The sequence below is a fragment of the Panthera pardus genome, unplaced genomic scaffold (assembly GCF_024362965.1).
Source record: "Panthera pardus isolate Hobbes unplaced genomic scaffold, ASM2436296v1 HiC_scaffold_20, whole genome shotgun sequence".
Taxonomy (NCBI): Eukaryota; Metazoa; Chordata; class Mammalia; order Carnivora; family Felidae; genus Panthera; species Panthera pardus.
Genome location: NW_026526766.1, coordinates 79,330,228 through 79,348,989, shown reverse-complemented (window position 1 = coordinate 79,348,989; position 18,762 = coordinate 79,330,228). Strand labels below are relative to the sequence as shown.

The following is an 18,762-nucleotide window of genomic DNA, read 5'->3' as shown; positions in this document are numbered from 1 at the left end:
CTCCCTTTCAAGTCTTTATGAGTCGCTGAAATGTTTCATTTGGCCTGAGCTGTTACGCGCATGAGCTCTACGCAGAGGTGGTCCGAACTTTCTGTGGGATGCTTGTAGGAAATGCTGTTGGCGTCGAATGCTAATTTTAAAGTCAGCATGCATATTAAGGAGGGGGTGGAATACTTTTGATTTACAAGGAAGTTCATGATTCCTCTTATGCTAGTCTCAGCTGCTGGGTAACTGGACATCAGGGTCTATTAGCTAAGGTCTAGCAAGACCTCGGCCTTCTTCTGGTTTGCTCAGAGTTCATCCATTCATCAACAGATATTTTCAGATATATGCTCTGTGCCAGTCTGTGGTCTGAGGCTCGGGAGTCTGCAGTAGATTAAGACCAGGGAGGTTTCCCTGTCATGAGACTCACAGGCCGGTTGGGGAGATAGATGGGAAAATGGTGCAGTGACAGAGGGAAGTACAGAGCGCTGTGGGGCACAGAGGAGGGCTCTGAACCTGGCTGGGGGGTTTCAGGGAAGCCTCCCTGGAGGAAGTGTTCCTTGAGCTGGGCCATCAGGGACAAGTAGGGATTAGCCAAGGTGAGAGGACTGGGAGAGCATCCCAGGCACAGGGACTCACCTGGGCAAGCGCAGCGAGAGGTGTGCTGGGCGCCAGGAGTTTAGGGGATTGTAAGTTCCTGTTGGCTGGAAGGAGGCTGTGTCAGGGGGTCCTGAGAGCAGTGAGGCCACTGAAGAAGGCAGGGGTCAGGGGTCTCGTATGTTACCCTGCTTTGGTTGACCTTTGTCCTGAAGACGAAGGACGGCCGGTGGGGGATGCTTATCTGGGAGGGAAAAGACCAGAGTTGTACTCTCAAAAGCCCCCTGGGCTTGGGGCGCCTGGGTGGCGCAGTCGGTTGAGCGTCCGACTTCAGCCAGGTCACGATCTCGCGGTCCGTGAGTTCGAGCCCCGCGTCGGGCTCTGGGCTGATGGCTCGGACCCTGGAGCCTGTTTCCGATTCTGTGTCTCCCTCTCTCTCTGCCCCTCCCCCGTTCATGCTCTGTCTCTCTCTGTCCCAAAAATAAATAAAAAACGTTGAAAAAAAAATTAAAAAAAAAAAAAAGCCCCCTGGGCTGGAGGCCTGACAACAGGCTGTCACTGAAAGGCTGCTCTGTGGGGTGGTGCTGGAGCTACGTGGCTGTGGTCGGGAGAGGTCAAGAAGTGAGGCTGAGACTGGGATCTGGGGGAGACCATCCCGTCCCTTCGTTTGACACACGGGCGCTCTGAAGCCCAGAGAGGGCGCTGACTCTTCCAGGCTGGGAACCAGGTCTTCCACACAGGCGGCCTTTCCTGCTGTCCTCTGCTGTCCCCTCTGTGTGAAAGCCACTTGACTCCTTGTGGGTCTTTGCATTGCCGATCCTTTGTCTATACCTGCATCAGGTGAGGTGGTAATCACCTGTAGGGCAGGCCTTAGGGGGAGGAGCTGGCAAGTCTGCCTGTCTTACTGGTCCTTTCCAGGTGACAGCGCAGTGGGGGCTCCCGGACCTCGACCGGAGGAGGCCTGGCAGAGGCAGCGTTTTGTAAGACACTGTGCTGTGTAGTGTGGCCTGTTCTGGGTACTCAGGCAGTCAATTTCTCTTTCTCTCTCTGTCTCAACATTTTTTTGGTGAGTGGAGGAGACCCAGAATCTGGATCAGTATATCCAGTCCAGGTAGCTATCTTTATCTATATATAGAAGAATTTAATTCTGGCTTTTTCTGTGACCTTCGGGACAGAGCATGGCATGGGTAGCTTTCTGCCTCTCTTAATACTGGTGGACAGCATTATTTCACGACTACTAGTTCAGAAAGACTTGTATTAAAAGGAAGGGCTTGAACCATAATTTACATAATCTCTTAGTGTGGGACATTCCAGGTTGTTTTGAATTTTTCACTCTTACAAAGCTTTGATGAGTCTCCTCGTGTAGGTCATTTTACAGTTACGTGATTATGTCCTTAGGGTAAATTCTGCTGCTCTTGTCTCATACCCGCCTGCCCGAGGTGCTGGTGTTCTGTGCCCAGGCCCCTGTTCCTTTGTGTTCAAAGTTCCTGGTCTCAGCTGAGGCAGGCCGAGACCCGGCCCTGTGTAAGGGGCTGCTTCCGTGTTGCTGAGGTCAGCACATGCCTCCTTCCCTCACAGCCTGTGCTCCGGCCACACAGCCTGCTCTCACTAACCCACACGGGCAGGGCCTTCTCCGTGCTTCTCCCTCTGCCTAGAATCCTTTTTCCCTCTCCTTGAGTGGCAGGACCTTCGTGTCTCAGCTTGAAGTGTGACCTTGTTAGAGAGGCCGCCCCTAACTCCTTCCCCAGCTCTCTGGAAACCCCCATTATCTTGTCTGACAGCAGGCACTCAGCACCGGCCTTTTCCACCATGGATCTTACGACTATTTGTACTTCGGTGTTTTATTTGTGTGCTTGCTTAACGTGCGTCTCCTTTAGCCCTAGTACTCAGCACCCGACAGGACGGTGGGCGCTTGATAAGTATTTGTTGAGTAAGTAAATAGACAGACGAGCTTGTAGAAGAAACTAGATCTGTACATTTTGGTTACCTTGTCTGTAAAATGGGAAAATAATTTTTGTCTCATTGGGTTGTGATAAGGATTGAATCGGGAATGCCAGGACTGTGTAGTGGGAGGGGGACAGAACTTGTAGTCGGCGTGGGGGCACGCAGAGCCCGCCTTACAGGAGAGCAGGCAGCAACCAGGCAAGCCGAGGCTAGGGACGCAGCGTGAGGGGTGCGTTTAGAACGAGGCAGGAGACCAGGAACCATGTGGATGCGAGTCCGTGGAAGGGGCTGAGGACTGCCTGTAGCTGGCAGACTGCGTGCTGCAGCCACTCTCCGTGGTGCTGGCTGTGTTCAGGATGGGGCTGGCCGGCACCGAGGGCCTTTGGATTCCAGTTTGGCTTGTGGCCGGTGGAATGTCTGGTCGGTGCTAAGCGCCGGGGTTCACCCGTGCTTCTGGTTCATCCTTGGCCTCCCGCTTACCATTGAAGGCTGTGTGTTCTCATACCTTTGCCCTCCAAAAACCTGGCCAGATGGCAGGCTTGGCAGTGTAAATTTTTACAATCTTTTTGAAGGCCATTTGGAAAGAGATTTTTATGGTCATAAAAATAGTATTACTCTTGAGCCTCGTAATCTGTTTTGGGGGAAATTTGTCCTAGGGAAACAACCCAGCGGGAGGAAAATGCCGTGTGCGTGAAGCTGTTTGTTGCCACATTGTGTACAGTTGGGAAAAATTGGGACAAGGGAATTATGTTTTACATTTGTTATCTCTCTGTCTTGCAACAAGTTCCTGAGGAAGGTGTTTCACAGATGAGGAAGCTGAGGTTGGAGAGATCAAATGACTTGCCTGTGAGCTTGGTGTGTTGAGAAACGGGAAAGAAGGCTTTGATGGTACAGCCTGTCTGCTTTCCACGGGACATCCTGAAACCATAAATGCTCAGCAGAGAAACGGCTAAATCACTGACTGTGAATCAGTTCAGTGGTACCTAGCGCTGTCATTGACTTGATACTTACGTGCGGTTCTGCAGCAACGTGAAAAATACTGAGGATGTAATGCTAGGCTGGAAGGAATATAAAAGGAGTTGGTTTCATAATGTAGGTATATTCCAAGTGTTGCTTGGGGCTCAGTTTCTAAATTCTGTTACTGCTGCAGTATTGTTTGTTAATAAGCAGATGTTTGCCTAGTAACCGTTTTTATGATTTGAGGACGCGAGGGAGAGTATTGGACTCAGAAACTGATTCCAAAGTGTCCTCCTCATTTTATGCACCTCGTTGAGCTGTTGCTGGCAGAATTACCTCACGTGCGGTGTTGCTGACCAGAGATGAACTTGGAGCGGCAGGAGGTCATGGTTTTTATGACGTCTAGGTGAGTGGTCTAACAGTTTTTGGACTTTCAAGGAGCATAAAAAAAGTTGACGGTGGCCCAAAAGATGTGTCCGATGAGGGTTTGAGTGAGAAATGGCTGTCCTCCATTTCTCGCTTGCCAGGTGCCTTAGCTCATGGTGTTGTCACGACACTCCCGTGAGGTGACTGATTTTTATCCTTATTTATAGATGAGCCAACAGTGGCTCAGAGATGTTAAATAGTTTTTCCAAGGTCACATGGCTCACAGGTTGGTGGCCTTGGGAGTTCAGTCTGTTTCTGTTGACCCCATGGCCCCCTTGCTCTTAGCTCCGGCTGCCTCGGGTCCAAAGATGCCTTGGGGTGAGCCTCAGCTTTGGGGACCCCGGCTCCAGCAAGCTGCTGAAACCGATCTCCAGAGTCAGGTGAATTGCTGCGATTTCAGCGGGGCCTGGTTGGAGTTGTCCTGATTCTTTCCTGCGTTGTTGGATTTTGTCTGTCTTCCCTTCCTGATGGAGCTCTAGGCCAGGCAAGGCTTTTGGCCGAGGGAGGCAGGCAGGGTGACAGCAGCTCCTTCAGAATCTGTCCTGCTGCGCGCTGGGGCCTCCCTGCAGCTTCGGAAAGCACCACCCCGTGATCACGTTGGGACGTTTCCCGGCTCGGATGACTGCAGTCCACAGTCGCCCTGCGGCTCCGGGGGCTGGGATGCGGCAAAGTACAGCTCACGCGTCAGCTTGCTTGTCAGCGTTAGGTTTCTAAGTCGTGTGTGGTGGGTTTTATCTTGGGGGGTATTTATTCCTGGTGTATGGTAAGCTGTTTTCACTTTTTCCAGCTCGAGGTTTTTGTTTCTTTTTTCTCTTCTTGAGGTCGATTCTCTTAAAGGGGGAGATACAAATGAGAAAAATATTAATATATTTTACGTTCTTGTACTGTGCTAGGCACAGTACCAAACGTTCGAACTAATTTCTTTCAATCCTGTAGTAGGTCTCTGAGATAGGTATTCCTGTAATCTGTAGAAAGGAATCCAGGCGCACAGAAGGATGAACTTGACTGAGGTCCTACAGCTAGTAAGGTGGTCTGGATTGTATTCATTCATTCGTTTGTGCCTGCGTTAACAGAGGTCGACTGAGCATCCCCTCCAGACACTGTGCTAAAGCCTTAAGGCAAACAGCCATAAACGGATAATATCCCTGTCCCCAAGTGGATTATATTCATGTAATTGGCATGATAATAAATAAAGGAGTACAGATTGTGAAAAGTTCTAGCAAGAAAACCAAGAGTTCTGTGTTCAGGAGTGACTCAGGTGGCAGTCACAGTGGTGGGGACCTCTTGAGATCGGGTAGTCGGGAAGGGCCTCCGAGATGGTGCCATTGGAGCCGAGGCACCGGGCACGTGCTGCGGGAAGAGCTGTGTGGGCAGACAGGGGCTTGGCTTATTTGAGGACCAGAAAGGAGGCCGGTGGGGCTGGAACATTGCGTGACAGGGTGATAATAGGACGAGGCTGGCGAGGAGAGTGGGGACCAGATCATACACCTCTCTGTGCCCATGGCAGGGAGTTTAATTCTAAGAGTGATGGACAAAAAACAATGGGGTGATCTGTACTAGATCTGAGTCTGAAGACCGTGGGACTCTCTTTGCATCCCATTGCCTTCAAGAAATTCTTAAATGTGTCCAGCCACCTGGGCAGCCGTTGGGCACTTGCTAACTGTCTCTTTATGATTCAGGCTGGAACGTACAAGACACAAGAGTGTGTGGTGCCCGACCTCTTAGAGATGGATTGATTAGAAAAAGCAAGTTATCAGCTGGTATAATGCAGTGTGACAGTTGCAATGATAAAGAAAGTAGAGGGTATATGGAAACATTTCGAAGGGTCTCCAGTCCAGCCCGATGGGGGTAGCCCGAGAAAACTTCATGAGGGAAGTGGTATTAAGTGGAGAACTAGGCTGGCATTGTTGTGGAAAATAGGGTGCCTGTACCTCATTGTATTCACCTGGGCCGGTCTGGTGTTTGCATTCACCTTCTGAAGGCTTATTTGCCTTTTTCTTATTTTTTAAAAACTTCTTTACCTATACGCAGGATACATATTCTTTCGAGTGTTGCTGAGAATTTTAGCAGTGTGTACAATGTGGGTATTTTAAGCAACCTCCATAAATATTTCATTGGTAGTTGAGTAATAGAATAAGGTTCCTCTTTATAGGAAGCATCTGGTGGGGCAGACTTTTTGTTTGAATGAACGTTTTATGTGCTGTTTCCTTAAAACATTTAAAGCAAGGCTTTAATGAACTTACCAGTGGTTTCTTGTGCTGTCCTTGTTAGCCACAGAGTTGAAAACTTAAGTGCTAACAAGAGGGCCAAGGACAGTTTGATGTAGAGTGTGCATATCATTTTCTTTTATCCAGTTATAAAAATATGTTGGTTAAAAAGCATTATATATTCTTACCAATTACTTTTTTTAAATGCTGAAAAAAAACCAGTGGGGATCATATTATCATTCACTAGTACTGTATTATCAGTACTATTTTACTATATTTCATTTTAATTATTTAAAAAATGTTTATTTATTTATTTTGAGAGCGCGAGAGAGAGAAAGAGCAGGGGAGGGGAGAGAGAGAGAATCCTAAGTAGGCTCTGTGTTGTCAGAACAGAGCCCGATGCTAGGCTGGATCCTAGGAATCCTGAGATCATGACCTGAGCTGAGGTCAAGAGTCAGGTGCTCGACTGACTGAGCCACCCAGGTGCCCCATCATTTTAGCAATTTTTAAAACAGCTTTATTGAGATATAAGTTACATGCAAAAATTCACCAATTTTAATATTGAATGAACCTTGACAGATGTGTACTGCCTTATAGCCTGTCATAATCAAAGTATATATATGTGTGTATATACACACATACATATTAATACACATATATATATTAAATGATTTTTTTTTTTGGTATATGTGTGTATATACAGTTCTAGGCTCATGTAACCATCACCACAATTAGAATACAGAACATTCCATAATGCCAAAAAATTCCTATGTGCTGTCTCTTTGTGGTCAGACCCTTTCTTCATCCCAGAGTTCTGGCAGCTAATGCTCTGGTCTTAGTCCCTATAATTTTGCTTTTTCCAGATGTCTTATAAATGGCGTCATACAGTAATATAATCTTTTGAGGCTGATTTCTTTCCCTTACCGTAAGGTCTTTGAAATTCATTCATGCTGTTGTGTGTATCATAGTTATTGATTATTAGTCCATCATATGGATGTACATTTTAGTTACTCACCCTTTGAAGAACATTTAGGTTCTTTCCAGGTTTTGGTGGTTATTATTAAAGCTGTAGTAAACATTTGTGCACAGGTTTTTGTGTGAACATAGGTTTTTATTTCCCTAGGGTAAATCCCTAGGATGGGAATTGCTGAGTCATATGGTAAAGGTAGTGTTAGTGTGTGTGTGTGTGTGTGTGTGAGAGAGAGAGAGAGAGAGAGAGAGAGAGAGAGAGAGAGAGAGAGACTGCCAAATGGTTTTGCAAAGTGGTTGTGGCATTTTGCCTTCCTATCAGTAGAGTATGAGGTTTCCATTTGCTTCACATCCTCATCAGCATTAGGTATTCTCAATTCAAAAAAAATTTTTAGTCATTCTAATCGGTACTAAAACTCATTGTAGCTTTAATTTCCATTTTCCTAATGGCTGAAGGTGTTGACAATCTTTTCTTGTGATTATTTGCCGTCTGTATGTCTTCTGTGAAGTTCCTTTGAAAATCTTTGGCCTGTTCTTTAGTTTATTTGTTTGTTTGTTTGTTTGTTTAATTGGGTGGTTTTCTTACAGTTACATTTTGGGAGTTATTTATGTATTCTAGATACAGTTCCTACGTTGGATTTGTGATTTGCACAAATCCCAGTAGGTAGCTTTTCTAATCATTCTCTTAACACTGTTTTTCAAAGCAAATGTTTTAAAATTCTGATGAAGCCCAATTTATTGATTAAAAAATTTTTTTAAATGGATCATGCCTTTGGGATTATAGGTAAGAACTGTATAGCACTAGGTCTCAAGGATTTCCCTCTGTCTATTCTTCTAAAAGTTAGATAATTTTATGTTATACATTTAGGTCTATGATCTAATTTGAGTTAACTCCTGTTTAAAGTATGATAGGTTGAGGTTCATTTTTTTGGTAAATAGATGTCTAATTGTTGGGTCGAGGTTGATTATTTTGTAGGTGGATGTCCAGTTGTTCCAAAGCCATTTGTTGAAAATGAAAAAACTGCCCTTTCTCCACTGAATTGTATTTGTACTGTGAGAACTAATAAAAGAACTTTGCTTAGAATGCAGTTGGGTGCCAGCAGGGGGAGCTTTCAATCCGGTCTCTTGTCAGTGGCACAGCCAGCGGGAAGAGAGGGCGCCTTGCCTTGCCTTGCCTTGCCCTTAGATACTACTTTACTATCTTAGCAGGAGGCAGGAAGGTTTCTTACACCCGCAGCCCTTCACCCCCCCCTCCCCCACCCCCCGCAGCAGCCCAGCCATCCAATGAGAATCCACCATACTTCCAGCTCCCAGTTTACTCTAGTGGACTTTTAGTTTACAATCAGCCCATCCCAACTCCGCGCCCCCCCCCCCCCCAAAAGAGCACTTCTCACCTTTATTCTCTGGGTTTGCGGGTGGGTCTGCAGCAGCTTGCTTGTCCTGGATTGCCATCTCTGCTATTCCTGAATGAACTCATCTTTTGCTGGTAGAATAAATGGCAGTTTTATTTTTAAGGTTAGCGGTTGCTTTGTCAAACACTAATTAGCTGGGGGCACCTGGGTGGCTCAGCCAGTTAAGCGTCCGACCCCTCATTTTGGCTCAGGTCATGATCTCGAGGTTCAGGGGTTTGAGCCCCGCATAGGGCTCTGTGCCGACAGCGCAGAGCCTGCTTGAGATTCTGTCTCCCTCATTTTCTCTGCCCCTTCCCCATTCTCTCTCTCTCTCCCCCCCTCCCTCTCTCAAAAATAAATAAATAAATGTTAAAAAAAACTAATTGGCTGTAATTGTGTGGGTCTGTTTGTATAGTCTGTTTCTTTGGATTCTTTTTCAAAATTGTTTTCACCCATCTAGCTCTTTTACTGTTCCATGTAAATTTTATAATCAGCTTGTTTCTAACTATAAGAAATCCTGTGGGGATTTTGATTGGGATTGTGTTAAATCTATAGGTCAGTTTGGAGAGAATTGACATCTTTATTATATTGTCTTCCAGCTTATGAATTTGGTAAGCTTCTTCACTTATTTAAGTTCTTGATTTCTTCAGCATTTTGTGGTGTTAAGCATACTTCATGGTTTATTAGACTTATGTTTATGAATTTAAGTGTTTTGGAGGTATTGGAAAATGGTATTTAAAAAAGTTTCAGTTTCCAGTTGTTTGTTGTTAGTGTATTGAAATAACACTTGATGTTTGCATTTTGACTTTGCTAAACTCACTTATGAATTCTGGGATCTTTTTTGTAGATTCCTTGGGATTTTCTACATAGATGATCATACTATCTTCCGATAAGGATGATTTTAGCTCTTCCTTTCCAAATTGAATGCCTTTTATTTTTTCCCTTAACCTTATTACACTGGCTAGGACTTCAAATGCAATTTTAAATAGAAATTGTGAGAGTGGATATCCTTTTCCTTTTTCTTTTTTTTAATTTTTTTTTTTTTAACGTTTATTTATTTTTGAGACAGAGACAGAGCATGAATAGGGGAGGGTCAGAGAGAGAGGGAGACACAGAATCTGAAACAGGCTCCAGGCTCCGAGCTGTCAGCACAGAGCCTGACGCGGGGCTCGAACTCACGGACCGCGAGATCATGACCTGAGCCGAAGTCGGATGCTCAACCGACTGAGCCACCCAGGCGCCCCACCTTTTCCTTTTTCTTAGTGTTAGGGGAATAGCGTTGTTTTTCATCTTTAATTAAATATATATATATTTATAAATGTATGAGTTTCTTGTAAATACCCTGTAGCATAAAGGAAGTTTCCTTTAATTCCTGGTTTGCCAAGTATTTATCTTGAGTGGCTGTTCGGTTTTGTCAGATGTTTTTCTGCAGCTATTGATATCATATATTTTTTTGTTCTTAGTTTTTTGGTCTGGTGGATTGCATGGATTGATTTTTGAATGTTGAATTAGAATTAGCTTTACATTCCTGGGGTAAGTCCCACTCATGAAGTATTAATCTGTTTTTTCAGTTTGCTAAAATTTAGTTGAGGATTTTCCATTTATGTTCATGGGTGACTTAATCTAGTTTTCTAAGTCATAGTTTTCTTGTAATGTTTTTGTCTGGTTTTGGTATCAGGATAACATTGCCCTCTGTAAAATGCAGTGGCAAAGTTCCCTCACCTTCTGATTTCTGGAAGATATTGTATAGAAGTGGCATTATTCCTTCTTCCAATATTTGGTAGAAATTGTGACTGAAATAATTTTGTTTTCGAGTTTTCTTTTCTGGAGGGGTTTGAATTACAAATTCAGTTTTTAAAATAGATACATACAAGACTATTCTGTATATCTATTTTTCTTTGGTGGATTTTGATAATTTGTACTTTTCTTGGAAATGTACTATTTCATCTGAGTTGTTCAATTTATATGCGTAGAGTATATGCATTATTCTCTTACTATCCCTTTAATTGCTATGGGATCTGTTGTGATGACCTCTCTTTCATTTTTTGATATTGGTAATTTATGTCTTTTTCTTTTCTCTTTTTATCTTTGCCAGTCTTCATCAGTCATTTGAAAGAACCATCTTTTTAAATGATTTTTTTTCTCTGTTTTCTGGCTTTCCATTTTATTGTTTTCTGTTCTTATGTTTATTATATCTGTCATGTTGCTTGTTCGGGTTTATTTTGTTCTTATTATGGTTTCTTAAGGTAGAAGCTTAGCTTAGATTGTTGATTTGAGACATTTCTTGTTTTCTAACACATTTTAAATAGTATAAATTTTCCCCAATCACTACTTTAACTGTACCCTACAAATTTTGGTATATTTGCATTTCAAAATATATTGCATTTCAAAAGATAATTCAAAATATCTTCTGATTTCCCTTGAGACTTCCTCTCTGACCCATGGATTGTTTAGAAATGTGTTAATTTCTAAGTATTTGGGTATTTTCCAATTTCTTTCAGTTACTGATTTCTACCTTAAGTTTATTATGGTCAGAGAACATGGTTTGATTTTCAATTCTGTAAATTTGTTAAGGTTTGTTTTATGACCCAGGATATCCATGAACATATCCATGAACAAGCAAAGTGAACCTATAGAAAGTTGCAAAATAGCACAACAACTGGGGCGTCTGGGTGGCTCAGTCAGTTAAGCATCTGACTTCAGCTCAGGTCATGATCTTCCAGTTCTTGGGTCCGAGTTTCGCATCGGACTCTGTGCTGACAGCTCAGAGCCTGGGGCCTGCTTCGGATTCTGTGTCTCCCTCTTTTTCTGCCCCTCCCCTGCTTGTGCTCTCTCTCTCTCTCTCTCTCAAAAATAAACAAACATCAAAACAAAATTTTAAGGGGTGCCTGGGTGGCTCAGTTGGTTAAGCAGCCGACCGGCTCAGGTCGTGGTCTCGCTGTCTGTGGGTTCAAGCCCTGCGTCAAGTTCTGTGCTGACAGCTCAGAGCCTGGAGCCTGCTTCGGATTCTGTGTCTCCCTCCTCTCTGCTCCTCCCCTGCTAGCTCTCTGTCTCTTTCTCTCTTAAAAATAATAAACACTAAAAAAAAAAAAAAAAAAAAATTTTAAAAACACAACAACCAATCATATATACTGCATCTAGATTCATCAGTTAGTATTTTGGTACGTTTGCTTTATTCTTTCTTTCTGTCTCTCCCCACTCATTAGAGAGTCAGTTGCAGACATCATGACAGCATCCCTATGTACTTGAGGATGTATCTCTCTTAGGACATTTTACAAAATTATAACACTATTACCTAATACAAAGTTGTTATTCAGATTCCCCATTTATCCTCATGGAGCTTTTTTCTTTTCTTTTCTTTCTTTCTTTTTTTTTTTTTTTAAATTCAAGATTTACTATATGATTTCATTGCACTTAGTAATCATGCCTCCATCACTTCCATTTATTTAGAAGAGTTCCCCAACTACTTGTACCTTAAGATTGTCATTAAGACTTTTGAAGGGTTCAGGCCTGCTGTTCTGCAAACGTCCTTCTATTTGGATTCGTCAGATGGACTGCTTCATTAGGTGCAGGCTAAAGGTTGTGGGCAGGAACATTTAAAATGAAGTCGCTTGCTTTCAGTGCTTTGTTTCAGGAGACACTGCATGTCACTTCGCCCCATCACTGGTGACATTTAAAATATTATCTTGATTTAGGTGGTGTCTACTGGATTCCTAAATTGTAACGGACCTTTTCCTTTAGTAATTAACAAGCCATCTGTGGGGTAATAACTGGGTGAATGTCATGTTCTCCAGTGATCTTTTATCAAATGCTTTTAACATTGATGATTCCTTTTTTTTTTAATGTGTATTTTTGAGAGAGAGAGAGAGAGACACGGAGAGACAGAGTGTGAGTGGGGGAGGGGCAGACAGAGAGGGAGACCCAGAATCCGAAGCAGGCTCCAGGCTCTGAGCTGTCAGCACAGAGCCCGACGCGGGGCTCAAACTCCCAGACCTCAAGATCATGACCTGGGTCGAAGTTGGAGACCTAGCCGACTGAGCCACCCAGGCGCCCCTAGCATTGATGATTCTTACCTGAATCAGTTATTACTGTAATGGTTGGATAATGGTGATTTCCTTTTTTTAAATTTGTTTTTATTTTTATTATTTTTTTAAAGTTTATTTATTTATTCTGGGAGAAAGAGAAAGTGCAAGTGGGGAAGGGGCAGAGAGGAGAGACAGAATCCCAAGCAGGCTCTGTGCCGGCAGCCCAATGCAGAGCTTGAACTCACAGATTCTAAGGTCATGACCTGAGCTGAGATCAGGTTTGAACGCTTAACCGACTGAGCCACCCAGGCACCCCTATTTTTATTTTTTATATTTTATTTTTTTTTAATTTATTTTTTTTTATAATGGTGAACTGGATTTCATTTGTGAAGAAGAGATTTGCCTTTCCTTTCCTTTTGTTTTCTTTCTTTTCCTTTCTTTCTTCCTTTCTTTACTTACTTATCAGCAGTGTGGAGTCACGAATTCTTTTCTTCAGTCATTATTCATTCAAGTGCTCAGATTGTCTTAAATTCGACTAGCGAGAACCACTTAATTCTGGATTGGTACAATTGCAGCAAAGGTAAGTTTTCTCTAGTATTTAACATTTCAGTCCATTTGTAGCCTTAGGAGCTACAGGGATTAATGCAGGTACCGTCCTTCAGACCTTACTTTTGATAACCCTTCTGTGCTTATTTTCCAGCAAATCACTGAATTGAAGAAAGAAAACTTTAATTTAAAGCTCCGCATCTATTTCCTGGAGGAAAGAATGCAACAGGAATTTGATGGCCCCACCGAACACGTCTATAAAACTGTGAGGTCCCACTTCCCACGGCCACACCTGGTTTTTTTCTCAGAGTCATTCCCAGCAGAAATTTGATTAATATTTGTTCTCCGAGTTAGCCTGAACAGACAGAGCTGCTTTCATTTAATCTGAATGGATTACGGGGAGCATAAAACAATAGGATGATCTTAATAGTAAGCAAAGAGTTGCAAGATTAATTTTAAGGGATTCTGTCTCTCTTTTTCAAATCCTAATTCTCATTTACTCTTTCTATCTCAGTTGCCTTTTCCTAATTATTCACGATTGAGACAAAGGTGGTGAAATGGTGGAGTGTCTTTGGAATTGCGGCCTGCTGTTACCCACTGACTCGTGTAGCTGTAGGCAAGGCCCTTCAGCTCCCTGGGCTTGCTTTCGGAGTTAAGTGACAGTCCCTCTGTCACAGGGTTATTTGTGTGGATTAAAACGGAATGGCAGAGGAAAAGCCCTAGCACACAGTCAGTGCTTGGCGATGATCCTCGCTGTCTGACAGAGGCTTCCCTTGGCAGCCCGCCTTGAGGACCGTCAGCTGTCTGTGCCCTGGCTCTTCTGTATTCCTTGCGTGCTTGCTTGTGACGGTCAGAAAAGCGTCTGTTCCCATCTGAAGTCTTGACCTGGGGGCCTCTGCCTGAAAACAGACCTTGGTGCTGAAAGTTGAAAACAGAACTTGGCTTTCCTGAAAAGACATAAGTACAAACAATATTTCGGTGCCCATTTTTTGGCTTTTTCCAGCAGATTAGCCCCTGGCCCGGGGAATGTCTCCGTCTTTTCTCTTCTGAAGTTTGCACCACTGGAAACTTTTGAAGGGGGAAAAAGGACTCTCCTTGAGTTTCAGCAGATGGGACTTAAATGGGCTTGTGTTGAAGAAGGATTGTACTGTACTTCTGAGCCTTTTCAAGAATTGAAAAGCTCTCTTGTCCCTTAAGGCAGTTTTTTGTTTTTTGTTTTTTTTTTTTTTCCCCTTCAGTGTGGGGGTGGAAAGGCAATGAGGATGTCACCTTTTCTGGAAGGGAGTGATGATGCAATCATAGTTTGAAGGAAAAACCAATGGTCTAAAACATTTTCTGTGTAAGTATGGTTACACACTTCTAGGGTGATAGGGAGCCAAAGCGTGTTAATTGCTTGCTCTCTGTAAGCCACGGTCTTGGACATTTGGACATTTATCATGTTTTAACTCTCAAGACAGCCTTGTGCAGTGGAGATTATCCTCATTTTACAGAAGAGGAAACTGAAGTTCAGGGAAGATCAGTAACTTGCTGGCTGTCACAAAGCTACTATGAGAGGTGTATTCTGAATACAGGCCTGCCTCATTTTACTCTGCTGTTTAGCTTTTTTTTTTTTTTTTTTTTTTTTTTTACGCTGTCTGATTAGATGACCTGATTTAATTATACTTTTATTTCAAGTTGTTGGATAGGTAGGTGTACATGGCTCAGAATTCAAAAAGCATCAAAGGAATACACTAGAGAGACTTTCATCCACCCTTGTCTCCTGGTTCCCCAGATCTAACCGATATTATTAATTATTTATGCAGAGGAATTTTATGTATGTACAAGCAGGTGTGTGTGTGGGTATAAATCTCCTTTTTACATAAATGCAGGCACGTTCTGTTCTGTACCTTGCATTTTTCTTTAATAATAAGGATAAGGGTATCTTTTCCTTAACAGTAGTGTAAGGGCGTCTTCATTCTCTTTTATAACGAAATTCCATTTTAAGCTTATGAGGTGTCTTGACTTATGGTTTGGAGACTGATTCCCATGAATTGTAAGTTTATAACTTCAGGTATTGGGGCTTGAAAAATTGGTCTCGTGGACATGTTAGCTCTCCATCGTTTTAGGTCGGGGGTGCCGGTTAGTTCATCAGAAAGCAGTTTAGATTATCTGGTGTCAGTTCTTAAATGGAAACTCTCTGCCCTTCTTAGAGCTGAAAAGGTGTCCTCTGTTTGAAGGCTGTTGCTGTAGGGTCCTCACAAAACCAGCTGAAGACTGGTGAACTGTCATGCAGTGATCTTTATGCAAAGATCAGCTTCTCCTAACAAAGTTTGGTCTCGTAGATGACTTCTTTAGTGCCTGTTGTTGACCGGGAAGAAGATAATGCACTGGGAGCCCCGTCTGCTAGGCTCTTCTCATGTGTGAGCTCATTTGCTCCTCAAATCCCCTATGTCAGGTAGGGCTTGTGTGTTTCATTGGCGCTCGAGTGGCCTGAGAGAAGAAACTTCGCTCTCTCACCTCCTGGGCTTGTGCTTCCGAGGACGACTATAGGCTTGCACTTCCAGTTTCATAGTTGATGCCGGTGTGCAGGCAGGGCCCGTGTCTGCCTTGTTCACCACGCCATCCTCAGCGCTTAGCCCCATGCCGGTCCTGTCACAGGTCATCGGTATATGTCTGCGACCAGCCCAGGTTAGCGGGTTGATTTCCATTCTGGCTGACTTCTCAGTCTCGGGTCCTCATTCCCCCAGGGCTGCTTGGCAGGAAGGTAGGAGGCGTGTCCCCTGAGATTATAAATTTTACCGGAAATATGACTTTTGTTTAAAATAACCCACATGGATTATGGATGTGAAATTGGCATGAATTATTAAAACAAAACAGGAGCGAGGTTTCGGAGAAATCTTGGATTTATAGCAATCCTCCACCAGCTACGCACTCAGACCTCAGGCTCTACTAGCGGGAGTTCATCTGCTGTTCCACCTGGGATACGTTCGTGGGCAGGTTTGAGAAGCCCGCCACTGCCCCAGTGTCTCACACTGCGGTGTCTTTACCAGAGCTTCTGTCTTTGGGTTGTCACGTGAGTTAGGAGCCCGAGGCCATGTGTGACTCCCTTCGTTGCAGTCAGTTAAGAGGAGGACGTGTGGTCGGAGAACACCGTGGTGGCCCTCATAGACAGCTTGCCCCACGCGGTGGTGGCTTTTTTGTAAGTGCCCCGAAATCTTACGCTGAAATGAGACACGCAGTGGTGTGGCCTCCCACTTATCCATCCACGTGTTTTATTTACTTATTTATTTATTTTGAGGCTGTAACACGTTCCCACTGCTACAGCCACCACATGCATGATTGTAAACAAGCAGAAGTAATTGCCTTGGAATGGGAAAAGCAAACTGCAGAATTGCTTGTAAATTTGCCTGGCGGAGGGCAAACCATTTTTAAATCAGCCTCACTTGTATGACATTTATGCCTCAGTGTTTGAGTGCTCTGGCTGTTAGAAGCTTGGAAAATTTACATAATTGTTCCAAGTCTTGAGGAATCCAGGGCTTCCTTTTGAGACCACCAGTGTTTAATAATTCCTTTCTCCCTGTGCCCTGAGGCTAATGAGGTTTTGAATCTAGCATCTGCCTATTATAAGCGTCCTGTAAGTTAGTCTGTGCGGAAAGCTGTTTCCCCACCGCGCACATTCTGGGGTCCCGTATTTCACGTTGTTTCTTTTCTTTCCTAATCTTGACTGGAAGAACATCGAACTGAAGGTGGAAGTGGAGAGTCTGAAGCGGGAGCTCCAGGAGAGGGAGCAGCTCCTCATCAAAGCCTCGTGAGTACCTGTCATCCTGTCACAAGCTTGCAGGGTGCCCGGGGTTCCGGGGGGTGGAGGCTGGCTGGGTCCATAGAACACAGCCTTGTGTTTTCTGAGCCAGTTGTTTTCCCACTGGGCCCTGATGACCCCAAGGAGGTGTCCGTTTTTGTTTAACTACTTTTCAACAAACTTCTGAAGTGTAATATACTTCACAGGGAAAATGATGTGATCTTAAGTGTGCAGATGGCGAATTTGCACTAAAAACACCTGTGGGGCCACCATCCAGATCGAAAACCGGAACATCACCCACCCCCCAGAAGTCCCCTTCTCCACCAAGATAACCACTGTGCGGAACACTGATGGCATCGGTGTTTAGTTCTGCCCACTTTTGAACTTGATAGGAATGGAGTCCCGTACCGTACACGCCCCCTTTTGTGTCTGGCCTCTTTCCTCAGCAGCGTGTTTGTGGGATCCACCCATGTCCTTAATTCTATCAGCAGCTCATTCATTTTCATTGCGGTAAAGGCCCTAGGGCTTGCAGGAATCCTGAGGGACTCTGGTGAGTGAGGCTGGGACGCAGAGGGTAGGGCTTTAACCAGAGGAACTTGTTTTTGTATCTGTTTAATGCACTAGGGTCTCTTACAATATTTTGTTTAAAAGAGGTGCTCTGCTTAAAACACGTTTGAGAAGTATTATTTTAATTAATCAAATAGTTAAATATTTGTCGAACAACAAGCCCAGTTCAGAGAATACAGTCGATGACTCGATTGGTTATTCATTCATTCGTAAACATTTATTATGTAATTGTGCCACGTAGCGAGGATTTGAAAAGAGACGTCCCCCCACTTCAGCCTTGTAGCACGCTTGTAGACAGAGTATAATGGGGGCACGGCGACAAGAGGGCGTTTGTAGGTCTGTTGGGGCACCGAAGTATACAGTTTTGCTTGGTGAGAGTGGAATGAGGCTTCCCGGGGCTGACCCACCTTCCACCAAGGATCTGGCTGAAAGCTTGGGTGGAGGCACACCATTTGTCTTGGTAGCTGAGCTCCTGCTGGATCCAGTGGGCCAGGAGCATGGACTCTTTGGCTTAGGGCACAGCTGCGCCGCTCTGGGCCGGGCCATGTCATTCCTTTCATTGTCACGCGGCCAGCAGCTGGAAGTTGGGCTGCTGCTGGCTTCGAGGAGACTAGGGGCTCCCCGGCCCAGACCTCCCTCGCTTATTGCCTATCTTGTACGCTTGGTATTTTCTGAACAGTGAGTGAATGAATGAAGGAATGAATGAGAAAACTCGATTGATAAGTTTTTGTTTTTGTTGGCTGCTGTTGCACATTTTTTGTTTGTTTTTGTTTTTTGTTTTTTGGTTTTTTTGAAGCACATCATTCTCTGGCACGAAGTCAAGTCAACTTTACCAAGTCTGGAGGTCAGTAGTAGAATTTGAATTTGGTCTGTTTCGTGCTCAGCGCCCTGCCTGCTGCAGGTCTTGGCTAGGAGTTGCCGTTAGCGGGCGAGTACACGCGGAAACCCGAACTCACAAAGGCTGTGTGCGCTCCTCCATACCACACACAGGGCTGAATGTTTTCAGGGCTCGTGCATGCATTTGTGGGTGTAGATTCCCAAGCTGCCCACGCAGACCTTTTTGGTCTGACTAGTTTTTTTGTTTTTTTTTTTTTAATTTTTTTAACGTTTATTTATTTTTTGAGACAGAGAGAGACAGAGCATGAATGGGGGAGGGTCAGAGAAAGAGGGAGACACAGAATCGGAAACAGGCTCCAGGCTCTGAGCTGTCAGCACAGAGCCCGACGCGGGGCTCGAACTCACGGACCGCGAGATCATGACCTGAGCCGAAGTCGGACGCTCAACCGACTGAGCCACCCAGGCGCCCCTGGTCTGACTAGTTTTATTAATTTATCCAGAAAAGATTTATTAAGCAGCTGTTCTGTGCCGCACTG

At 44.2% G+C, this 18,762-nt stretch overlaps 1 protein-coding gene across 1 annotated transcript in view; it reads left to right on the top strand.

Annotated features, from left to right (window-relative positions):
- Positions 1 to 18,762, top strand: part of CDK5RAP2 (CDK5 regulatory subunit associated protein 2) — a 169,809-nt gene that overhangs the window by 14,421 nt on the left and 136,626 nt on the right. Inside the window, 2 exon segments of the mRNA XM_019454024.2 lie at positions 13,199 to 13,309; positions 16,755 to 16,831. Of these exon segments, the coding sequence (XP_019309569.2) occupies positions 13,199 to 13,309; positions 16,755 to 16,831 (188 nt within the window).